Genomic DNA, 22,157 nt, shown 5'->3' with positions numbered 1-22,157 from the left:
ACCCCCTCCACCCAGGGTCCCCAGGGCCTTTGCAAGTCATAATCCGTCCCTGCTGTACAAGTACATTTGTAAAGTCAAATTGTACATTGTAAAAAATAAAAAATATACATCATTGTAGTATTTGCTGCACTAAATAATTTTTTTTGCTTATTTAAAAAGGATGATTTTTTTTTTAGAAGTCCCTTAGAGGACAGGGCGGGATTCTTTTTCTGAAATTGTTTTGGGTGCAGTGTAATGGTGACAAAATAGAAATATTAGCTAATAATTCTACTAACTGAAAATACAGAATTATGTTAGATACATATGCTGCTTACACACGGTCACCGATTACATATATTAAAAAAAAAAAAAAATAAAAATATATAAATATATATATATATTTCTAAAATAATATTGCCTCTGATTACATCCAAATATTCTTTTCAAAAATAAATATTTAATTGAAGTGCAAGGCCAACATTACTGGGAAGCTTGATATAACTAATCCGTAAGCTTGATATAACTAATCACTTTCGCAGTTTCATCCTACATAGAGGTCTGCAACCCGACCCTGATGGGACCAGAGAACCCTATGGGTTTCGGGCCGGGTTTGGGTCAGTTTTTCAAGTAGGACTTCAGGTTTCTATAAATGAGAAAATAAACAGGCTTACCGACCTTGTTTTGCACACGAGTTCTCACTCACAGACACATGTGAATGGATGAGTTGGGGGCCGTTCACACAGAACGTGTTTTGCTCTTGTCTGTTCTGAATTCCCATTGTTTAAACACATGCTGGACGAATGTCTTTGACATTTGCACCACGTCTTGCGCAGGAATGGCACATTTTAAACACCATGTGAAGTTAAAAGAAACTTTACATTTTCAAAAACGCATGTTGAGACACATGCGTACAGTTTCATTCTTTTCACTGCGTCTAGATTATTTGTAGCGCAGTTGTAACAAAGATTCAACATTCTAAACAAGTTCAGGCTGTGTAGAGGGGACCGTTTCCTTTTTTCATATTACTCCAGATTGCTCTGCACCAAGTGAAGTTTCAGCACATGTACACTAAGGCAATGCTTTTTTCCTCTTCTGCTCTAGTGTACTAATGGGGCTTTTCCATTGCACGGTACAACTCGACTCTGCTCGCTTATTTGGGGTTTTCCACTGTGGATAGTACCTGGTACTTTTTTTTTTTAGTACCACCTCGGTCGAGGTTCCAAGCGAGCCGAGCAGATACAAAATGTGACGTCAAAATCCTGCAGATCACTGAGTGGTCATGGAGAATAGTCACTACCATCGTCACAGGATTTCCAACACGTGACATCAACCAGCTAGTTTTAAAGTAAGCGATAACAGTATAATTTGTTCACACTACTTTCGAATTGTGAAAAAAGTCTCTCTCCTTGAAAGATTAACTTTATTTAATTGACCAGCTTCTGGAAGCTTGCTTCTAAAACAACCAGGCCAATTTAACTGTCATTATGCAACAATTGCTTTATGCAGCACAGTGAGCTAGTAGCTAACAGCTAGCGGTTGTGTTATTGTTTTGGTCAGTTTGTGTCATGTTCAAGATGATTTCATGGCAGAAGAGGCGGCACAACTATGACGATCAGCCTATAATCCCACCCGTTGATGCGGCACTAAACTGCAGTGGAAATGCAAGCTCAGAAAAGTAAAGCGAGTAGAGTTGAGGCAAGTCGAACCATAATGTGCAGTGGAAAATTGCCATAAGGGGCTGCTGTGCCTTGTTAATATTGTGTATGTTTACGGTTTCTGTACCGTTACGAATGTTGCCTATATGCTTGCATAAAATACAGGATATTGCCACAGTACTTGAAGAAATTAGATAAGCAATTTTGGGATTAAAATTTGACAGTTTTGTGCATACAGGGTAGGGCCACATGTTCTCGGGAATGGGTCGGGTTTCATTTAACTTTATACCCGTGTTATGAGGAGGCTGAATCAAGCTCCTTATTCGCCAAAATAACCGTTACACTAGTGATGGGTTGTTTGCGAACGAGTCTGCTATAAGAGCCGGCTCTTGTAGGTGAACGTTGGGAGCCAGCTCGCATATCAGAAGAGCCGAATCCATTTATAAAAATATTAAAATAATTTATATGAATATAAACTTTATAAGAATAATTAAAAGAATAGAATTCACTAATTCAAAGAACGAAAAAAGAAATAAAATAATATAGGCCTAAATGTTCAAGCGCACACAATCGTTCTCACTGTCTGCTCAGTCTAACAGCCTCACCTGTTGTTCCTGTCAATCAGACACAAAAGTAATACTTTATTACACCATATAAAAAAAAAAAATCATAATTTGAAATAAATGTAAAATAAGAAGGATGCTATTTCACATGTGCATTTATTCTATTATGCTGTTCAGACTGTTTTGAATGGCTAGATTTATATACAAAAGTTATACTTTAAATGCAAATGTTTAACACTTTGGGGACGACGGACGCGGCGGCGCGTCCTGCTGGATATTTTCGTCATTATAGCGGAAACAACTTAAAATACTCCATCATTTTGGGGCATACAGATAAGTGTAAGACATCATTAGAGACTCTACTTTTATTTGTGTACACTCACAATAATAACGAAACCTTGTGCTTTAGTAAAATAAAGAAAATAAAAAGGGTGAGTTTTCAGCAGTCTCCGTGTTTACAAGCATATTTCTGAAACGCGTCACAAAAATGAACTGAAACTCTGTGTGATACTTATCACACAAACATGAAACATTTGTCTAAAGAAAGCTTAAGATTTCGACTTTTAATTAAAACACCATATAATGTGTTATATGGCCTTATTTCAATGACTTACACATTTTGTTTTTCAAAAACCATGCATAAACGTTATTTTCTCAAAAATACAAACATGTACACACATGTTGCTCACATATTATTGTATCCCAGTTTGTGCTGAATACAGTGTTATCAGACTTTAGCCATTAATATGTTTTTAAGCAACTGAAAAAAGCACAAATGTCAAGGCATGTCAAAACTTCTCCAGGGCCCAAAACACCCTCAGACACCAGAGGGTTAATAGCATTCTTTTTCTTAAAAAAAAACAATGCATTTTTAAATACATTGTGGTTAAGGTAGAGTATAATTTCATTAGAATTGTTTTAACACTAATTATACTCAAACTATCGCAAACTGTTTGACTTGAAAAAATAAAAACAAATTTTTTTAAAGAGCCGTTTGGGACCCAAAAGGGTGAGCGGAGCAAATTTCACAGATATGTGACTAACAGAAATGGAATAATGTGTCCCTGAACAAAGGTAACAAAGTGACAGTCAGTATCTGGTGTGGCCAACAATTGCATTAAGTACTGCGGTGAATCTCATCATGGACTGCACCAGATTTGCCAGTTCTTGCTGTGAGACATTACCCTACTCTTCCACCATGGCACTTGTAAGTTCTCTGACATTTCTGGGGGGAATGGCCCTAGCCCTCACCCTCCGATCCAACAGGTCCCAGACATGCTCAATGGGATTGAGATCCGGGCTCTTTGCTGGCCATGGCAGAACACTGCCGTGGCCAGCAACATTCCTGTCTTGCAGGAAATCACTCAAAGAACGAGCAGTATGGCTGGTGGCATTGTTATGCTGGAGGGTCATGTCAGGATGAGCCTGGAGGAAGGGTACCACACAAGAGAGGAGGATGTCTTCCCTGTAACGCACAGCGTTGAGATTGCCTGAAATGACAACAAGCTCAGTCCGATGATGCTGTGACACATAGTCCGACTATCACCCCTGGTGAGACAAAACCATGACTCGTCAGTGAAGGGCACTTTTTGCCAGTCCTGTCTGGTCCAGCGAAGGTGGGTTTGTGCCCACAGGCGACGTTGTTGCCAGTGATGTATGGTAAGGACCTGCCAACATGCCCTCAGTCCAGCCTCTCAGCCTGTTGCAGGCCGTCAGAGCACTAATTGAGGTATTATGCATTCCTGGTGTAACTCGGGCAGTTGTTGCCATCCTGTACCTGTCCCGCAGGTGTGATATTTGGATGTACCGATCCTGTGCAGGTGTTGTTACATGTGGTCTGCCACTACGAGGACGATCAGCTGTCCTTCCTGTCTCCCTGTAGCACAGTCTTAGGCATCTCACAGTACAGACATTGCAATTTATTGTCCTCATGCCTCCATGCAGCATGCCTAAGGCACGTTTACGCAGATGAGCATGGAACATGGGCCAGTACAAACGTCTCTTTAGTGTCCTAATTTTTTAAAACTGTGACCTTTATTTGCCTACTGTCTGTAAACTGACAGTGTCTTAACAACTGTTCTACATGTGCATGTTTATTAATTGCTTATGGTTCATTGAACAAACATAGAAAACATTGTTTAAACCCTTTACATAATAGTTATTTAGATTTTTACACAATTACCTTCAAAATACAGTGTCCTGAATAATGGATATTTCTTTTTTTGCTGAGTTTATGTAATATAGTCCTTCTATGCCACCACAATCTCAGATTTTGTAGAATATTTTAAATAATGTAGTTATGGCCTATGCCGATAGGCGGCATATACTGTCCCTGTGGGTGGCGATGTTCCAAGGATAATATTTCAAACATAACACATCAGAATATGATGAAATTGCTAATTTAGTTTGTGTATAAATCCCTTTGTCGCCATATCCTCAGATTTGAGAATATTTGAAATATTTAGAATTTCATTAGTCTATTATTTTATCTATCCCAACCACACTCTTTATTTTTGAGAATATATTTTAATGTTATTGGATTTGGATATGTGCTATACTTTACCTTCGTTATATTATATTCTTGATTCAAATTTATAATGATGCAGCAAAAGATGATTTAATCTTTAATTTCATTAGTACATTTATTGTTTTTCAAATGAATTGTTAGAGTGTTTTGAAACAATAACACAGCATGGTGTGAGTAACAGAGCGAAGAAAAAGCGTTTATAAAGTCATAAACAGCAATAGTACCCGTGATTTGTGTGAATTTTTTTTTTTAAATAAAACTGTTGTTGTAGTGACTCGTGTTCATTTAGTCAGGAAACTGCAGCAAAACGTAGAAAGCTGCACATAAAACTTTGCAAAATTTAGTAATTAATGAGAAAGAGATGCAACCTTTATGACTCAAAAAATAATTTTACATCACCATTAAAAAAACATAATAAATTACATATATATTATAATTATAATAAAAACAAGCTTATATCATGTCCTGTGTTTTTTTTTTATATACTTAAACTAGCAATGCATGAAAACAATAAAACAAAAAAGCATAGCCATGTGCTCAGAAAACTATACTCATTTATACACACCAGTTTAAATGATGGGATGTCCCTTACCTCAGCTAGCATATACTTTCTCAGATGCCATGTTTGTTGTTTACAGAAGCGTCGCAGGGATTACGTTGTTACGGGGACGCTGCTTTCTGACGAGCTGCACATATATGTTTCTGGTGTTCATCTGAACGTACTGAGTGACAGAACCGTTTGCTCAACAAATATGAGAAACTTGTGTCACACTCAACAGCGCCACCCAGTGCATTCGGTTATAACTGCGTTTTAGTTTGTGTGTTCAGGATTTAACATGCATCTCACTGTATATATGGCCAGCAAAGCAAAACTTTGCGAAATTTGAATAGTATTTTTACTATTCGAATAATTATTGAAGAACGAATATTCGACAACTCGTGCACATCCCTAGCACATACCTGACAATCTTTTCCCGGTTTTGCACTATTTGGATGCTTTGCTGGACATTTTAGTCAGAGGCGCAGCTGTGTTGTTTAAGAGATGTGCTGGTCAGGCTTTGTCAGTGCAGCTTTCGAACAGCGCTGTAGAGTATTCATCTAGCGAATCTCTGCTCTCTTCCTAACAAAGCAGACAAACTACATCTCCTCACCCATAAAAACAAGGACTCATCAACCTTTGAAGCATTGTGCTTCACAGAAACTTGGCTGAGTGAAGCCATTCCGGACAGCGTGTTACATCTGCGGGCTTTCAGCTGTTCAGAACGGATCGCATCACGGAACTAACGGGGAAAATGAGAGGCAGTGGAACATGCTTTTACAGCAATGAAAGTTGGTGTACAGATGTAACAACGTTAAAGAAGATGTCCTAATTTGGAAGCACTCTTTATTAACTGGAAGCACTCTTTATTAACTGTAAGCCTTTCTAGTCACTGCATGAGTTTTCCTCATTTATTCTGGCGAGTGTATAAATCCCGCCACACAAAAGCAGCACTGAAACAGCTGGCTGATCAGATCACAGACACGGAACAACAATACCCGGACACATTTGTTATTATTCTTGGGGATTTAACAAAGCAAACCTCACACGTGAACTACCCAAATACAAACAACACATTACATGCCAACCAGAAATAGAAATATACTGGATCATTGCTACACAACAATAAAGGATGCATATCGCTCTGTCCGTAGAGCAGCTTTGGGACTCTCTGATCACCGTCTGGTTCATCTTCTTTCAACCTACAGGCAGAAACTAAAACCAGCTAATCCTGTAGTAAAGACTGTAAAGACATGGACCAAGGAAGCAGAGCTGTAACTATAAGCCTGCTTTGACTGCACTGATTGGAGTGTTTTGAGGCTGCAGACACCAATATGGGTTCATTTATGACATCATAAATCAGTTCCTGTGAGGATATGTGCATTCCTACTAGAACTTATTTAAAATACAACAAATGACAAACTGTGGTTTACAGCAAAACTCATCCGGCAAAAGAGGAGGCTTGCAGAGGTGGGGATAAAATCTTTTACAATCAGGCCAGGAACACACCGAATAAGAAAATCAGAGTGGCTAAAAGAAGATACTCTGAGAAGCTGAAAAAATATTTTTCAGCTAACGACCCTGCATCAGTGTGAAGTGACCTGAAACAGTTTACTAACTACAAGAATCCTAACCCCAACACTGTAGTGGACTGGCTGATGTGTGTGAATGTGTTCTACTGTAGATATGAAAGTCCCATCTCACACCCCACACCCGCTCTGACCTTCACTTCACACAAACATCAACACCTCCTGCAACCACCCCCCTCCTGCTACCAAACCTGCACTTAAGCTCTGTGAAGAGGTGTGCCAATGTCTTCTGAAAACAAAAGATAAGGGAAGAACAGGGCCCAACTGGTGTTTCACCCACTTGTCTAAAATCCTGTGCTAACCAGCTGGCCCCCATCTTCACACTGATCTTCAATAGATCACTGGAGCAGTATGAATTCCCATGCTGCATCAAATGTTCAATCATAATTCCTATCCCAAAGAAACCCAAAATCACAAGACTTAATGACTATAGACCCATCAATTTGCTTATCGGACAAACAGGTCTGTGGATGATGCAGTCAACATGGGATTGCATCATATCCTGCAACATCCGGACAGACCAGAGACATATGCAAGGAACCTTTTTGTGGACTTCAGCTCGGCTTTCAACACCATCATCCCAGCTATACTCAAAACTAAATTACACCCAATCTCTGTTCCCACGTCTATCTGTCAGTGGATCACCAGCTTTCTGACAGACAGGCAGCAGGTAGTGTGACGGGAAATCCACTTCCAGCACATGTACAATCAGCACTGGTGCCCCCCAGAGATGTGTGCCCTCCCCACTACTTTTCTCCCTGTATACAAATTACTGCAATGCCAAGGACCCCTCTGTCAAGCTCCTCAAGTTTGCAGATGACACTACTGTCATCGGCCTCATCCAAGATGACGATGAGTCTGTATACAGAAGGGAGGTTGAACGGCTGGCTCACTGATGTAGTCAAAACAACCTGGTGATGATTGTGGACTTTAGGAGGAACACCCCAACATTGAACCCCCCTCACCATTCTAAACAGCACTGTGGAAGCAGTACAGTCATTCATGTTCCTGGGCACTAACATCTCACAGGACCTGAAGTGGGAGACACACATTGACTCCATTTTGAAAAAGGCCCAGCAGAGATTGTACTTCCTTCACCAGTTGAGGAAGTTCAACCTGCCACAGGCACTGCTGATAAAGTTATACTCGGCAGTCACTGAGTCTGTCCTCTGCACTTCAATAACTGTCTGGTTTGGTGCAGCTATGAAATCGGATATCAAAAACTACAAAAGGACAATTCAGACTGCTGAGAGGATTATTGGTTGCCCCCCGTCCTCCCATCAAGAACTGTACATTTCCAGAGTGAAGAAAAAAACTCACCCAGCCCACTACCTTTTCGAACGGTTACCTTCTTGGCAGGCACTACAGAGCAATGAGCACCAGAACCGTCAGGCACAGGAACAGTTTTTTATCCTCAGGCTATCTATCTCATGAACAGTTAAAACTGCCCCATTGAGCAATAATTATGGGCAATACACTGCTTAGTCCATTTATATTTATCCAACATACCATACCTCTGCCATTACATTCCATTTCTTCTGTATATAACAGATTTGTATTTGTATATTGTACATATATAGTCCTATTGTGTATTTCTATATATACTTTATTTTCTATTCACTTTTAATTTATATTATCTCTACTGCTGTATTGTTTGTGCAAATGGAAGCTTCGGTCACCAAGACAAATTCCTTGAATGTGTAAGCATACTTGGCAATAAAGCTCATTCTGAATCTGAACTGCAGTCTGTGCCAGCCACCAGATTACTGTCTGCATCACTTCAGTCTACTACGATAAACATCACAGGGGATGAACTACTGCCAAGCCAAACTGTAAGACATGGAAAACTTTACTGGCCAGTGCCTGAACCTTGGACTTAGGAGGGACTTCACAAAAATTAACTGTCACAAGTTTCCAGCCAGACTGTGATGCAACTCAGTGACCTCTAACTGAATCATCTTGGTCATAGGATGGATTACACTCTCTTTAAATGGAATAAATAGACAATAAAATAATGCCAGCTAAAGCTTTCGTCAGCCAAATAACAAAGGACATTGCATCTATGTGCACATCAGCAGTGAATTTAGGATGGACTTCAAAGACACTTAGTCATTAATCTTAGTTGATACAAAATCCTTAAGACTAAACATTGGCCTCCAACATCTTCTCAACATCTCCAGTACACACTCTCTGACCTTGGCGTCACAGGAACTGTGCTTGAATGGTTCGGGTCATATCTCACAGGCAGATCCTTCAACTGGAAAGGAGAAGAGTCCAAGTCACACCAGCTGAGTTTCTCAGGGATCAGTGCAGATGATACGCAGCTCTACCAGTTGTTCCAGTTCCAGTCTCAGCTCGTATCTCTGCCTGCCTCTTCGAGATCTCGGCCTGGATTAAGGAACGCCACCTTCAGCTCAACCTTGCCAAAACAGAATGCCTTTTGATCCCAGCCAACCAGTCTGTTAACCACAACCTCTGTATTCTTCTTTGTTCAACTATGCTAACGCCAACCAGGATAGCAGGAACCTGGGTGTGGTGGTGGATAACCACCATAACTTCACTGCCAACATCTCATCGCCCAGTCTTGCAGGTACACACTTTACAACATTAGGAAAATCAGACCTTTCTGGTCTGAATATTCTACACAGCTCCTGATCCAAGCTTTGGTCATTTTAAGAAGACACCTGTAATGGCCAGGCTAGCAACTAGCATGATTAAGCCACCGCAGATGGTCCAGAACGCTGCAGCGCTTCTGGTCTTCAATAAGCCAAAGAGGGCACACGTCACCTCACTCTTGATTTCACTCCACTGGCTGCCAGTACCTGCCCACATCTAATTCAAGGCTTTGATTCTGGCCTTCAGGACAGCAAATGGAACAGCATCCTCTTCATTTATGACCCAACTCCTCTCTGTGGTCAATGAATGAGCAACGCCTGGTGGTCACATCGCAGAGAGGCAAAATCCATTTCACTGTCATTCACTCTTTGTTTCTCTGTGGTGGAATGAGCTTCCAACCTCCACACGATCAGGTGATACCGTCTCAGCTGATAACATCTCATTCAAGAACCAGCTGAAAACACATCTGTTCTGCGAGCACTTATCCAATACACACTAAACACTTACTGTTAAATAATAATAATAATAAAAAATAAAAAAACAATCCTTGTCTGTCTCTTTTGCGCTTGCATTTTTAGTGCTCCAGTCACTGTGAGAACTTAGGAGTTTGATACTGAAGATTTTGTTGACTTCTGCATGGCAAACTGCTTGTCATGTTTCTCATTTGTAAGTCGCTTTGGATTAAAGCATCTGCTAAATGACTAAATGTGCTCAGCTTACTAATTAAAAGCATGACTTTTATTAAAACTATGACTTGTATTACACATAGATAACTAATACTGCCATTATATTAATGCTGTTTAGCATCAACTCCCCCCGGTGACCCTGGTTTCTCCCAAGGATATTTTAGTCCATTAACTAACATCTTATGGAGTTTTGCATTACTTACAACAGTTGCCTTGGTTTGCTCACAATGGGCCTAAAGATGAATAATTTAAGGCATTATCTACTATCACTTTATTCAATTAAACCACACAATGAGGGCTTTGTGTGACTTGAAAAGTTAGAGACATGTCAACTGAGTGGCGTAGTGTGTAAAGTTCTAGACTACATTTCTAAAGTTTGGGGTTCAATCCCCAGAGGTTTTACGGTTTAATTCCTATTATACTCTAGCTCTCTGTATTGTGCTTAATAAATATTTGCTGGGCTTGTTCCTGATAATTTCTATTTGCAGATATTCTTCTTTCTCTTTCTCCCCAATGGGAGTTTAAGGCAGCACTATGATCTGTACATTGAGAACATTATGAAATTTGGCACTCTAATATGGATGAGTATGAATAGCCTAGAGACCAGGTTTTGGGTCTCTAGGCCTGTGTTTCCCAACCATTTTTCTGCCACGGCACACTTTTTACGACAAAGGAAATTCTACGGCACACGGCTAACCATCGTCAATATTTTTCCTTTTCAAGAACTTGTCCATGTTTTCTGTCAGTTTTAGTAGTGTGTTTACTTTTAATGTTTGAAATTCGGCTATGCAAAAAAAAAAAAAAAAAAAAAAATGAAACAAGACACATAGGTAGGCTATGCTGTGTGAGGTCACAGGTGGCAAGAGCACTAAATGGGTAATGAAAAAAAACAACAAATTTGCTTATTTTCTAATTAGTAGATTTGTTCTTGCAATGCCACAACAAATTACAGGGATGGGCAAAAAAGGTAAGACAATCACTGGTCAACAAAAAATTTGTTTTGGGGATAAGCTAAAAGCACCAATTCCAGCTATTTTAGTGATTCAAGTTTACAATTGTGCAGAATTAGCAGCAAAATAAAGAGTATTTTGTTGAGGCTTGCTTCTGTTTCACAAATTTGTTAAATTTTATTAACTGCTTAGTTCAGTAACCCTTTCTGGAAATGTCACTAAGAGACGAAAAGAGCATCTTATGTGCTATGAGTGAGTCAGTGAATCATTTTGAGTCCTTCATTACCGAAAGTGACTTTGTAGTGTTTAAGCATTAAAAGTACAAAGCAGATTGTGGATAGTGGGGCTGGCCAAGCGGCAACTGTGCGGAGCGAGGCCTGGCTGGACACCTGCAGCAGATTATCCGCCTAGCTGTGGGTGATTGCAGCTTTAATGAGCGAGAGATAAGGCAGCGATGAGAGCGGCAGTCGGAGAAAGATTCCTGGGAGAGAGAGAGCTGAAAAGCACCCTGTTAGTGTGATCGTGCTGCTGAAAAGCAGTGGTTTTGAATGTTGTTACACTGAAAAGTGCAGAGTGTCTTATGTTGGACGTTTGACCGGCTTATACCTCCTTCAGAGAGTCGACTTCCTTACACAGATTTATAGTCTTCCTTCAGTCTGAACATAATATTTCATCCAAAAAGACAACAATAATAGTCTAATAAAAGTGAGTTTCAATAATGTCCTAACCGTCTCCTTTATTAAAACTTGCATGGCTACAAATCTTGACTTCAGTAGAAGAATTATAAACACAAAGCAGATCTACGCTATCCTTTTCCTACAGTAGCCTATTTAAACTGCTGAGCATGGCTTTTATCAGAACTGACCACAATAATAGACAAATAATAATAATTTTGAGTTTCAATAATGTTCTTTCGTCATTGTAAAGCGCATGACACGAGTTGAGGCGTCAACGCTTCGTTCAACATCAAGCGCCGCATTTCCCGCCACATAACAAGAGTTGCACAAAGCATCAAATAGGGGCAATTTTACAAGTTTGCTATGTAAAAATGCGGGAGGTGTGCACAATAAACATTGAAAACATGTATTTGAAAGAGAAAAAAAAAACAAAACTTGCAGTTGCTTTGATAGCAGAAAGTAATAAAAGGACTCGTTTATGTTGTGTCGTGTATGTCTAAGCATTTTCTTGGTGAATTTAAATAAGTTCACTAACTGGGGTCTCTGATATTTGTAAATGATAAGGTAATATTTAAAAGAAATTATGAGACATTCAATGTCTCTTCACAAATTTGGACAGTTTTTAAATATTTCTTGTTGCTTAGTAATCTCAAAGACATTATTGAAGCAAAAACGTGTGTGAGAAAAAAACTCTGAAGTCCATGAAGTGACTTTACACCAATGTATTCTGCAGCGCTAATGCGAGTCATGTGAAAGCCACATAACGTGTATAAATATCAGTCACTTTTGCACATTAATCATTGCTCTTCACAAACACAAAAGTGACCGACTATAGTTTCAAAATGCAGAATTTCTCTGAAAGATGAGGAGTTTGGATGCCTGAAATTATTAATTTTTATTCATTTATTTATTTTGTGGAATTTGATAATATTCCACGGCACACCTGACAAACTGCACAGTGGTTGGGAAACACTGCTCTAGGCCAAACGTTATAGCACCACCACCACCAGCTAAAATAAAATCACTTTTCTTTTGCTTCTAACTTTTAAACTGTTTGGTCTTCCACTGGTTGATCTCCTCATGTTGATTTGAATCCACCACTTACATTAAAACTCCATCCATTACAGTGGCCGCCATGTTGGATTGTGAAGTTTAAAGTTACTTTGGCTTTTCTCCAACAAAAAACATCTAGCATGACACTTCTGTCCAAGCCACACAAAAATGAATGGACAGAAAATTAAATATGAAATCTGAATTTAGATCTATCTGAAGCTGACGGTGGCGACAGCTGTGCTGATTCTCATCGTGGTATGTCTCTTTGATGGATCTTGCTGGATCCTTCTTTTCAGCTATACTCACCTGATCAACCAGGGGGCCCAACAGAGCATCAGCCCTCTCTTTACTGAGGAAGCGCTGAGTATCATAGAGGAAGATCTTATGGAGGCAGTCCAACACATACTGCAGCAGCAGACTGCTCTTCCTCACATTACCATCATCAGAATCAGAATCAAAGAAGGCTTCATCTGTGGGGGGGCAGTGATGGAAGTCACAGTAAATCACATCAGTAAAGAAAAACTATCAAACACAGAACCTGTTATTGTTATTACTCATGTTACCATGGCAAAAACACAAGGTATTTAGAATTTTATACACACATACTATATATTCACAATCACTGGATTTGGGTGGTCTACCTGTGTGGGCAACATTGAGTTCACGAAGCAAGTCAGAAAAGGGTTTGACGAGCTGTCCAGCAAACAACACAAACAGTCCTTTGAGTTTGTCAGCAATATGGTCTGCCAGTCTGTAGAAGGTCAACAGACGCTCTTTAGAAGCTCCATCCATCTTTGACCAGTCAAAGAACTAAGTGAGAGCGAGAACAAGAACCAGAACAAGTGGCTGAGAATTAGTGATATACAAATACTGGCCGATTAATTCCCAAAATACTGCCTTTTTATAAATGATCAGCCTCAAACAATGATCGGCCTTGATCATTCACCGTGTCCACTGGTTAACAATAATTGCAGGTCACCCATGTGTCATTTCAAAAATCTACCAACCAATCTACCTTGTGAATGAACGGTTTAGTTAAATTATATTTAATTATTATATTATTTATTTAGAATAAATAATATTTATTATAATAATTTATTATAATATAGAACAAAAGCCATACAGACTACTTTTACCATACATTTAAGGTGCTTTTTTTTGTGTGTGTCATTTTTGGAGCTTGCCATACCCATTAAGTCATTTTGATTTCAAAAGAAATAGAAAAAATAGAATTCAGATTTTTGGTTGAATATTCCTTTATATTGTGTAACATATATACACATCAGTATTAACCACCATTGGAAAAAGCCATAAAGCTGGACCAGAACTACACGTCAAAAGTCAGGTGCTTATGTTGAGCCTCAAAAGCAAAGCAGAATTCCACAAATAATAAGAGTGCTCCTCATTATTTGTGGATCGTTATCGGCCGATAATCGTTTTAAATAGATTGATCGGTGGTCTCTATAAAGGCCGATCAAATGATAAACCAAAAACATTTCAACTCCACCAACCTTATCAAACATTTGAAGGTTAGTCATGTAAAGGAATATGAGCGGATTTCAAAGCTAGCTAGCACTAAGGCAAAGAGAGAGCGGGGCTGTATAGCAGCTCAGGCGCCACTCTCTCAGCTGTCGGTAACAGAGACATTGCAAGGACATCAACCCTACAGCAATGACAGACAAAAAGAAATATCAGCCAAAATAATGAAATTCATATGCCTTGATCACCAGCCACTGTCTATTGTTGAAGACGAAGGTTTCTGGCGACTCCTGTCCTACTTGTATTCACGCTACACTGCCAGGGCATAAAAATTTAATCAGAACAACAACATCGCATATGAACCTTTACCTATCGGAGCCAGTTGTTCCACGGAGTGGACAACCGCTTGTTTTTTGGCAGGACAATAAAAGCAGTTTTCCAGCTCTCTTAAAATTAAGAGATGATAAAATTTAATGAACCAACAACTGTTTATTTCTTGGCAGGAAACATGTGCAACATATTCCACTCCCTCTCTTAGAGACACAACTTAAACCAAGCATAGGCCTATGCTTGGTTTAAGTTGTGTCTCTAAGAGAGGGAGTGGAATATGTTGCACATGTTTCCTGCCAAGAAATAAACAGTTGTCGGTTCATGATATTTTATCATCTCTTAATTTTAATACTTAATATACATTGTTGTTAAGAATAGTTAAATAAATAAATAATGCTGATAAATAGAAGGCTTCAAATAGACTCCATGATCAGTATCGGCTGATTCTGCTTCCTGTGATTTGTCCTAAAAATCCTGATCGGAGCACCCTTAACAAATACACTGCAAGAATGCAACAAAAGTGAATACAGTATGGAATTTATAAAAATGCAAAATTATGTAAAAAAAAAAAAAAAAAAAAGACGAGCGACTGGAGATGGACCACCATTTCTAGCGAGCACAGTGAAACGCTATTGCAGTGAAAGTGTATTACTTATCAAAGTAGAAAATGTAAAACAGAAATCTGTTTGTCAGGCTTACCTTGAAGAAGAGCGGTCTGAAGGTGACTTCTGAAAGTTTCATGACCATCACTAGCAGACAGTCGATCACATGTCCCTCAACCTCACTAGTCTTCGTCAGATCACCCTGTTGATACATTTATAAATATTAGGGGTGTACAAAAATATTGTATCATACTGTACGATGATCATGATTTGGTATCATATGTATCGTACAATACATAAATACATTAGTGTGATTAAAACCAAGCACCATGTTATCGGCAGAGGCATGCGGAAAGAAAGTTTGTGAAAAATGCTGTCTCTTGCTCCTTTCCATTCAAATGGCATATTACCAATAAAATGGTGTGTGATGTCATTCTTAAAATACAAATAAAAAATGTTGCATAAGTTTAGGTATAGCTCAAAAGAAATCTGTGCTTGAGCTGATTCCATATAAAATTGGGTGTATATTGCAAATTGTTTAACTTTTGCATGTTCCCACGTGTAATATGGCAAGTATGGAGGTTATTTATTGAAATTGGCCAGGTTTCTGTCATTTTAATGTCACATAATTGCATTTGTGAGAAACATCTGAAGACAACGTTGAAATGGATTAGTACAGCCGTGTCCAAAAGTATTGGCAGTGACATAGATTTTGTGTTTCACAAAGTTTTCTGCTTCAGTTGTTTTGGTGTTGATTCACATTGTTTCTAGATTATTGTGGTGAAATCACTATCATTCTGATTGGATTATAAGAGCAGACTGATTGCTATAAAAGGAGGGAAGTGATTCCAATCATTGTGTTCTTGTTCGCAATGGTTACCTCTAAAGAAAGACGTGCAGCCATCATCGCTTTGCATCACAATGGCCTCACATGCAAGGAAACCTGAAAGATCCATTTACCGGATCATCGAGAACTTCAAGGAGAGAGGTTCAACTGCAGTGAAGGTTTCAGGACGTCCCAGAGTGTCCAGCAAGGACCAGGACCATTTCCTCCTGAGTCGTCAGCTACAGAATCGTGTAACCACCAGTGTAGAGCTTGCTCAATAGTGACAGTAGGTTGGTGTGATTGCATCTGCATGCATAGTGAGGCGAAGACTTTGACAATGGCCTGGTGTCAAGAAGGGCAGCAAAGTCACTACTCTCCAAGAAAAACATCAAGGACAGACTGAAATTCTGCAGTAAGTGTAAGGATTGGACAGCAGAAGACTGGTGCAAAGACATTTTCTCTGATGAAGCCCCCTTCCGACTGTTTGGGACATCTGGAAAATCAATAGACTGGAGAAGAAAAGGTGAACGCTTCCATGAGTCCTGTGTCGTGCAAACAGTGAAGCATCCTGAGACCATCCATGCGAGGGGTCCCTTTTCATCCAAGGGAGTGGTGCTCTCTCACAATTCTGCCTAAAAACACTGCTATGAATAAAGAATGGTATCAAAACGCCCTGCAAGAGCAACTTCTCCCAACGATCCAGGAACAATTTGGTGATGATCTGGACATTTTCCACCATGAAGGGGGCCAGTGGTGGCTCAGCGGTTAAGGCTCTGGGTTACTGACCGAAAGGTCGGGGGTTCAAGCCCCTGCGCCATCAACATACCACTGTTGGGCCCTTGAGCAAGGCCCTTGACCCTATCTGCTCCAGGGGCGCCGTTTCATGGATGACCCTGCGCTCTGATCCCAGCTTAGTTGGGATATGAGAAAACAATTGCATTTCATTGGCTCTGTACCTGTACTCTGCACAATGACAATAAAGTTGAATCTTAATCTTAATGTCACAAGGCAAGAGTGATAATGATGTGGCACGGAGATCATAACATTGAAATTTTGGATCCGTGGCCAGGCAACTCCCCGGATCTTAATTCCATAGAGAACCTGTGGTCACTTCTCAAAAGGTGAGTGGACAAGCAGAAGTCCACAAATTGTGATCAACTCCGAGTTTTAATAAGGCAAGAAAAGATCGCCAGTAGTCAGGATTTGTCCCAGAAGCTGATATACAGCATGCCAGAGCGAATTGCAGAGGTTATGAAGAACAAGGGTCAACACTTGAAATATTGACTCTTTGCATATATTGAATGTTTTTGCCAAACTTATGAAATGCTTATCATTGTTTTTCAGTATACCATAAAACATGTAAAAAACTATCAAAATTTATTTCACTCCCAATACTTCTGGCCATGGCTGTAGGCTAGCTTGTCTGTATCTGGGATTATAAGAAGAAATTGATTGTAATCCCTGGCAAATACAATAAAACAGGTGGCATTATATAAATGAGCCTGCAATGCTAAATTACACTTTTTGGTAATTTTGGTAAATCTTTACAGTCCATAAAAAGTCTGGAAAAGCTTCTATCAAGAATAAAGGTAAAGCCATTGTCATTAAATAAATTGAGGAAAACTTGAGCCTCCTCATCACTCCCACTATTCCTCTCCACTATGCTTTTTTGTTGTGAGGACAGATGTGATGTAAATTCTGTCATGTGCCTACATTTTTTTGCATCAATACCATTTTTCTCAACCAAAACCTTTTCCAAACTAGTTTATTTACGTGATTTATGTGCTTAAGTTGAACATCAAAATTTGATGCCTAACCTTTTTCTGCAAAAAATCCTTGGATGAAATGTAGTTATTGAGAGCTACAAAACAGTCTCCTCACCGGAGAGGCAGCGCTGATTGCTCAAAGTAAAACAGATTAACTAATCTACATAGGCTAGTTGAGAATGCGATAACTGATAGCAAAAGGCAAGTAGAATGTAGCTTTACAGCTTGTCGAATTTGTCAAGTCATATGCTAAAGTACATCAAGTTGTTTTATTTACACTGTTATCACTAAGCAAATTGGTGGATTTGCAAGGCAAAAAAAGCAGCAGAAAGTTGCAATTATCAGTCAGACTCTCCCAGCCGACATTGAGCATGATCACATGCACAGCAGAAGCTCATAACTATCAACCAGAAAGGCAGAAAAAGCAGCAGAGAGTTGCAATTATCAGTCAGACTCTCCCAGCCGACATTGAGCATGATCACATGCACAGCAGAAGCTCATAACTATCAACCAGAAACATGCAATTACATGCCACTTATTTTCCTCTGCTTATGACATTGAAATGTAAATGGCTATTTTAAATCATTTTAAATAATTACAAATTATAACATTTATTTAAAATAAATATGTTGGCACAATTATATTTTTGTCTACAAAACAAATTTCATACATATAAGCATACGGCTTCAGATAAAAAGGTTTTTAAGATCATGAGAAACATTTCAGGCAAATGATCCCAAACTATTGAACAGTAGTGTATATTCTATTTGAAATTAGGAAACAAACAGTATAATAATGGGCTCATATACAGTGCACCTGGAAAGTATTCACAGCACTTCAGTTTTTCCACATTTTGTTATGTTACAGCCTTATTCTAAAATGGATTAAATTCTTTATTTTCCTCAAAATTCTACAAACAATACACCATGATGTCAACATGAAAGTAGTTTGTTTGAAATCTTAACAAATTGATATATATATATATATATATATATATATATATATATATATATATATATATATATAATAAAAATTAAAAAAAAGTATTCGCAGCCTTTGCCATGACACTCAAAATTAAGCACAGGTGCATCCCGTTTCCACAACTTGATACCACCTGTGGTAAATTCAGTTGATTGGACATGATTTGGAAAGGCACACACCTGTCTATATAAGGTCCCACAGTTAACAGTGCATGTCAGAGCACAAAACAAGCCATGAAGTCCAAGGAATTGTCTGTAGACCTCAGAGACAGGATTGTATCGAGGCACAGATCTGGGGAAGGGTATAGAAAAATGTCTGCAGCATTGAAGGTCCCAATGAGCACATTGGCCTCCATCATCTGTAAATGGAAGTTTTGAACCACCAGGACTCTTCCTATAACTGGCCTCCCGGCCAAATGGAGCGATCTGGGGAGAAGGGCCTTAAGTCAGGGAGGTGACCAAGAACCTGATGGTGCACACGACAGCCCACCTGGTGTTAGCCAAAAGGTACCTGAAGGACTCTGACCATGAGAAACAAAATTCTCTGGTCTGATGAAACAAATATTGAACTCTTTGGCCTGAATGGCAAGCATCATGTCTGGAGGAAACAAGGCACCGCTCATCACCTGACCAACACCATCTCTACAGTGAAGCATGGTGGTGGCAGCATCATGCTGTGGGGATGTTTTTCAGGGACAGGAACTGGGAGACTATTCAGGATCAAGGGAAAGATAAATGCAGCAATGTACAGAGACATCCTTGATGAAAACCTGCTCCAGAGCACTCTGGACCTCAGACTGGGACTGTCTTCCAACAGGAAAACAACCCTAAGCACACAACCAAGATAACAAAGGAGTGGCTACGGGACAAACTCTGTGAATGTCCTTGAGTGGCCCAGCCAGAGACCAGACATGAACCCGATTGAACATCTCTGGAGAGATCTGAAAATGGCTGTGCACTAATGCTCCCATCCAAACTGATGGATCTTGAGAGGTCCTGCAAAAAAGAATGGGAGAAACTGCCCAAAAATAGGTGTGCCAAGCTTGCAGCATCATACTCAAAAAGACTTGAGGCTGTAATTGGTGCCAAAGGTGCTTCAACAAAGTATTGAGCAAAAGCTGTGAAAACTTCTGTACATGTGATTTTTTTCATGTTTTATTTTTAATAAATTTGCAAAGATTTCAATCAAACTTCTTTCACATTGTCAATGTGGGGTATTGTTTATAGAATTTTGAGGAAAATTATTAATTTAATCAATTTTGGAATAAGGCTGTAACATAACAAAATGTGGAAAAAATGAAGCGCTGTGAATACCTTCCGGATGCACTTGAAGTAAATATGCTCTTACATTTTTAAAAGGGGGAGAGAAAAATTCCTGTATATTTTGTGGTTTACATCGACAAAAAAAATAATGTCTCTTGATGCATACTTGAAAACTATTAACAAAATGCGACCCAAGATACATTAAATACAGGTTACGTTTTTACTATGGTGGCTCGCCACTTGATTTCCAATGTAAAATCTGTCACGAAACAAAACCAGTTGAGAACCACTGAGTTAAATGTACAGACAGGAGCAGTCTATGTGAATTGTTAATAATCATAGTACATTAATTTTAAAGCTCACACAGATGTTATGTTTCATTTAATAGTTAATTTAACATACCATGCTTTAGTTATATAACATGTTATAGATACATGCTATTTTTTATCAGGTTTAAAATTCAGTTAATTATTAGAATTCTGTTAGCTTTCTTATTTATTCCATTTATTTTCAAAAGGGAGACTTTTTTTACACATACTTCCATAAAAAAAATTGTTTCAAGTTTCAATTATAATAAAGCGTTTGTTCAACCAAAAAAAACCTTCTGTTTTCACTCCTTTAAGGGTCATTGTAACTGATAATAAAAAATGTGTAATACCGTATACGTGAAACCACGATATTTTCTGAGATGGTTATCGTACTGTAAAAATCTTATACCGTTGCAACCCTAGTAGTAACCATTTTTAAAAAACAATAAGGTACTTGAGGTCATACTATATTGTCAGTATATTCAATTGAAACACCTTTTAGCCGTGGCTATATTCAGAATACAGTATGGCCTCTTGTACCTTATTATATTGCTAATCATAATGGAAGTGCAATTTAAAGAAAAATAAATGAATGCAGGATTCTTCAGTACCTGACAGTGTTGTGCACGGAAGTCGAGAGCAGAGAGGAAAAAGGAGGTGAGTTCTGATTGGTGGTTGCCAAGTTGCTCTTTCTCCATGTGAGCGATGTGCTTCTTCAGAATACTCATCAGAGGACCAAGGCGTTTCTGCAATATGAACAGAGATTTACAATATACTTATGTTCTCATACTTAATTGTTTACACTAATACATGCTTTAAGTATGATATATATATATATATATATCTCTATCTATCTATCTCCCCAATTTGGAATACCCAATTCCCAATGCGCTCCAAGTCCTCGTGGTGGTGTAGTGACTCGCCTCAATCCGGGTGAAAGAGATGCACTGTTTGTCAATCAGTGCATCTTATCATGTGCTTGAACAGATTACCACGGAGACAAAGCATGTGTTCACGCTATATCCACGCACAACTCACCATGTGCCCCAACGAGAGAGAGAACCACTTTATAGTGACACTCCCTAGCAACCGGGCCAATTTGGTTGCTTAGGATACCTGGCTGGATGCACTCAGCATGCACTGGATTCGAACTTGAGACTTTACTTGCTGAACTACCCAGGCCCCTGCTTTAAGTATGATATTAATGATGCATTAAAAGACAAAATCTGCTTTAGGGGACAATACAAAAACAAATATGGATTATATAAAAAAAAAATACAAAAAATAAAAACAAATTAAACCAAGGCCCATATTCACAATTTTTAAGGCTAAAAGTAGCTCCCAACGCAGATATTTAGGAGCAACTGTTAAAAATTGGGGCCGTGTCTCCTAATTTTAGGACTCACAAAGCATTTTAACACTCAAAGTAGCTCTTAAACCAAAAGACACCTTAGAAGTCCTCCTGAGGACTTCTAAATCCTTAAAAGTGACTCACCAACGATCCGAAGCATGGCTGCGGTCAATCCAGCAAAAACAATGCTTTAGTATATTATGACATTGACCGTTTAAAAATGTATCTCCTGAATCGGGAGGGTGTTTTCATTTTTTTTTTGAACAATATATTTAATCATTTTTCAGTTTACATATCACATCAAATTACTGTACATAATGAATAGCAATCATGTAAAACACAGTAAACCTTTTTCACCCTGTTCTCCCTCCCACCCCCAAAGGAAAATACAATAAAAAAAAATAAAAAAATAAAATAAA

At 38.9% G+C, this 22,157-nt stretch overlaps 1 protein-coding gene across 1 annotated transcript in view; it reads right to left on the bottom strand.

The window, feature by feature from the left end:
- heatr1 (HEAT repeat containing 1) overlaps positions 1 to 22,157 on the bottom strand; it is a 151,485-nt gene that overhangs the window by 5,623 nt on the left and 123,705 nt on the right. Inside the window, exons 39-42 of the mRNA XM_052103324.1 lie at positions 20,999 to 21,133; positions 15,342 to 15,446; positions 13,475 to 13,643; positions 13,140 to 13,303 (exon numbers count right to left, since the gene is read on the bottom strand). Of these exons, the coding sequence (XP_051959284.1) occupies positions 13,140 to 13,303; positions 13,475 to 13,643; positions 15,342 to 15,446; positions 20,999 to 21,133 (573 nt within the window). The remainder of the gene's footprint in view (positions 1 to 13,139; positions 13,304 to 13,474; positions 13,644 to 15,341; positions 15,447 to 20,998; positions 21,134 to 22,157) is intronic.

This window comes from Xyrauchen texanus, chromosome 33, assembly GCF_025860055.1.
Source record: "Xyrauchen texanus isolate HMW12.3.18 chromosome 33, RBS_HiC_50CHRs, whole genome shotgun sequence".
Lineage (NCBI taxonomy): Eukaryota > Metazoa > Chordata > Actinopteri > Cypriniformes > Catostomidae > Xyrauchen > Xyrauchen texanus.
The sequence above is the reverse complement of the archived record's forward strand: the minus strand, read 5'-3'. Positions and strand labels throughout refer to the sequence as shown.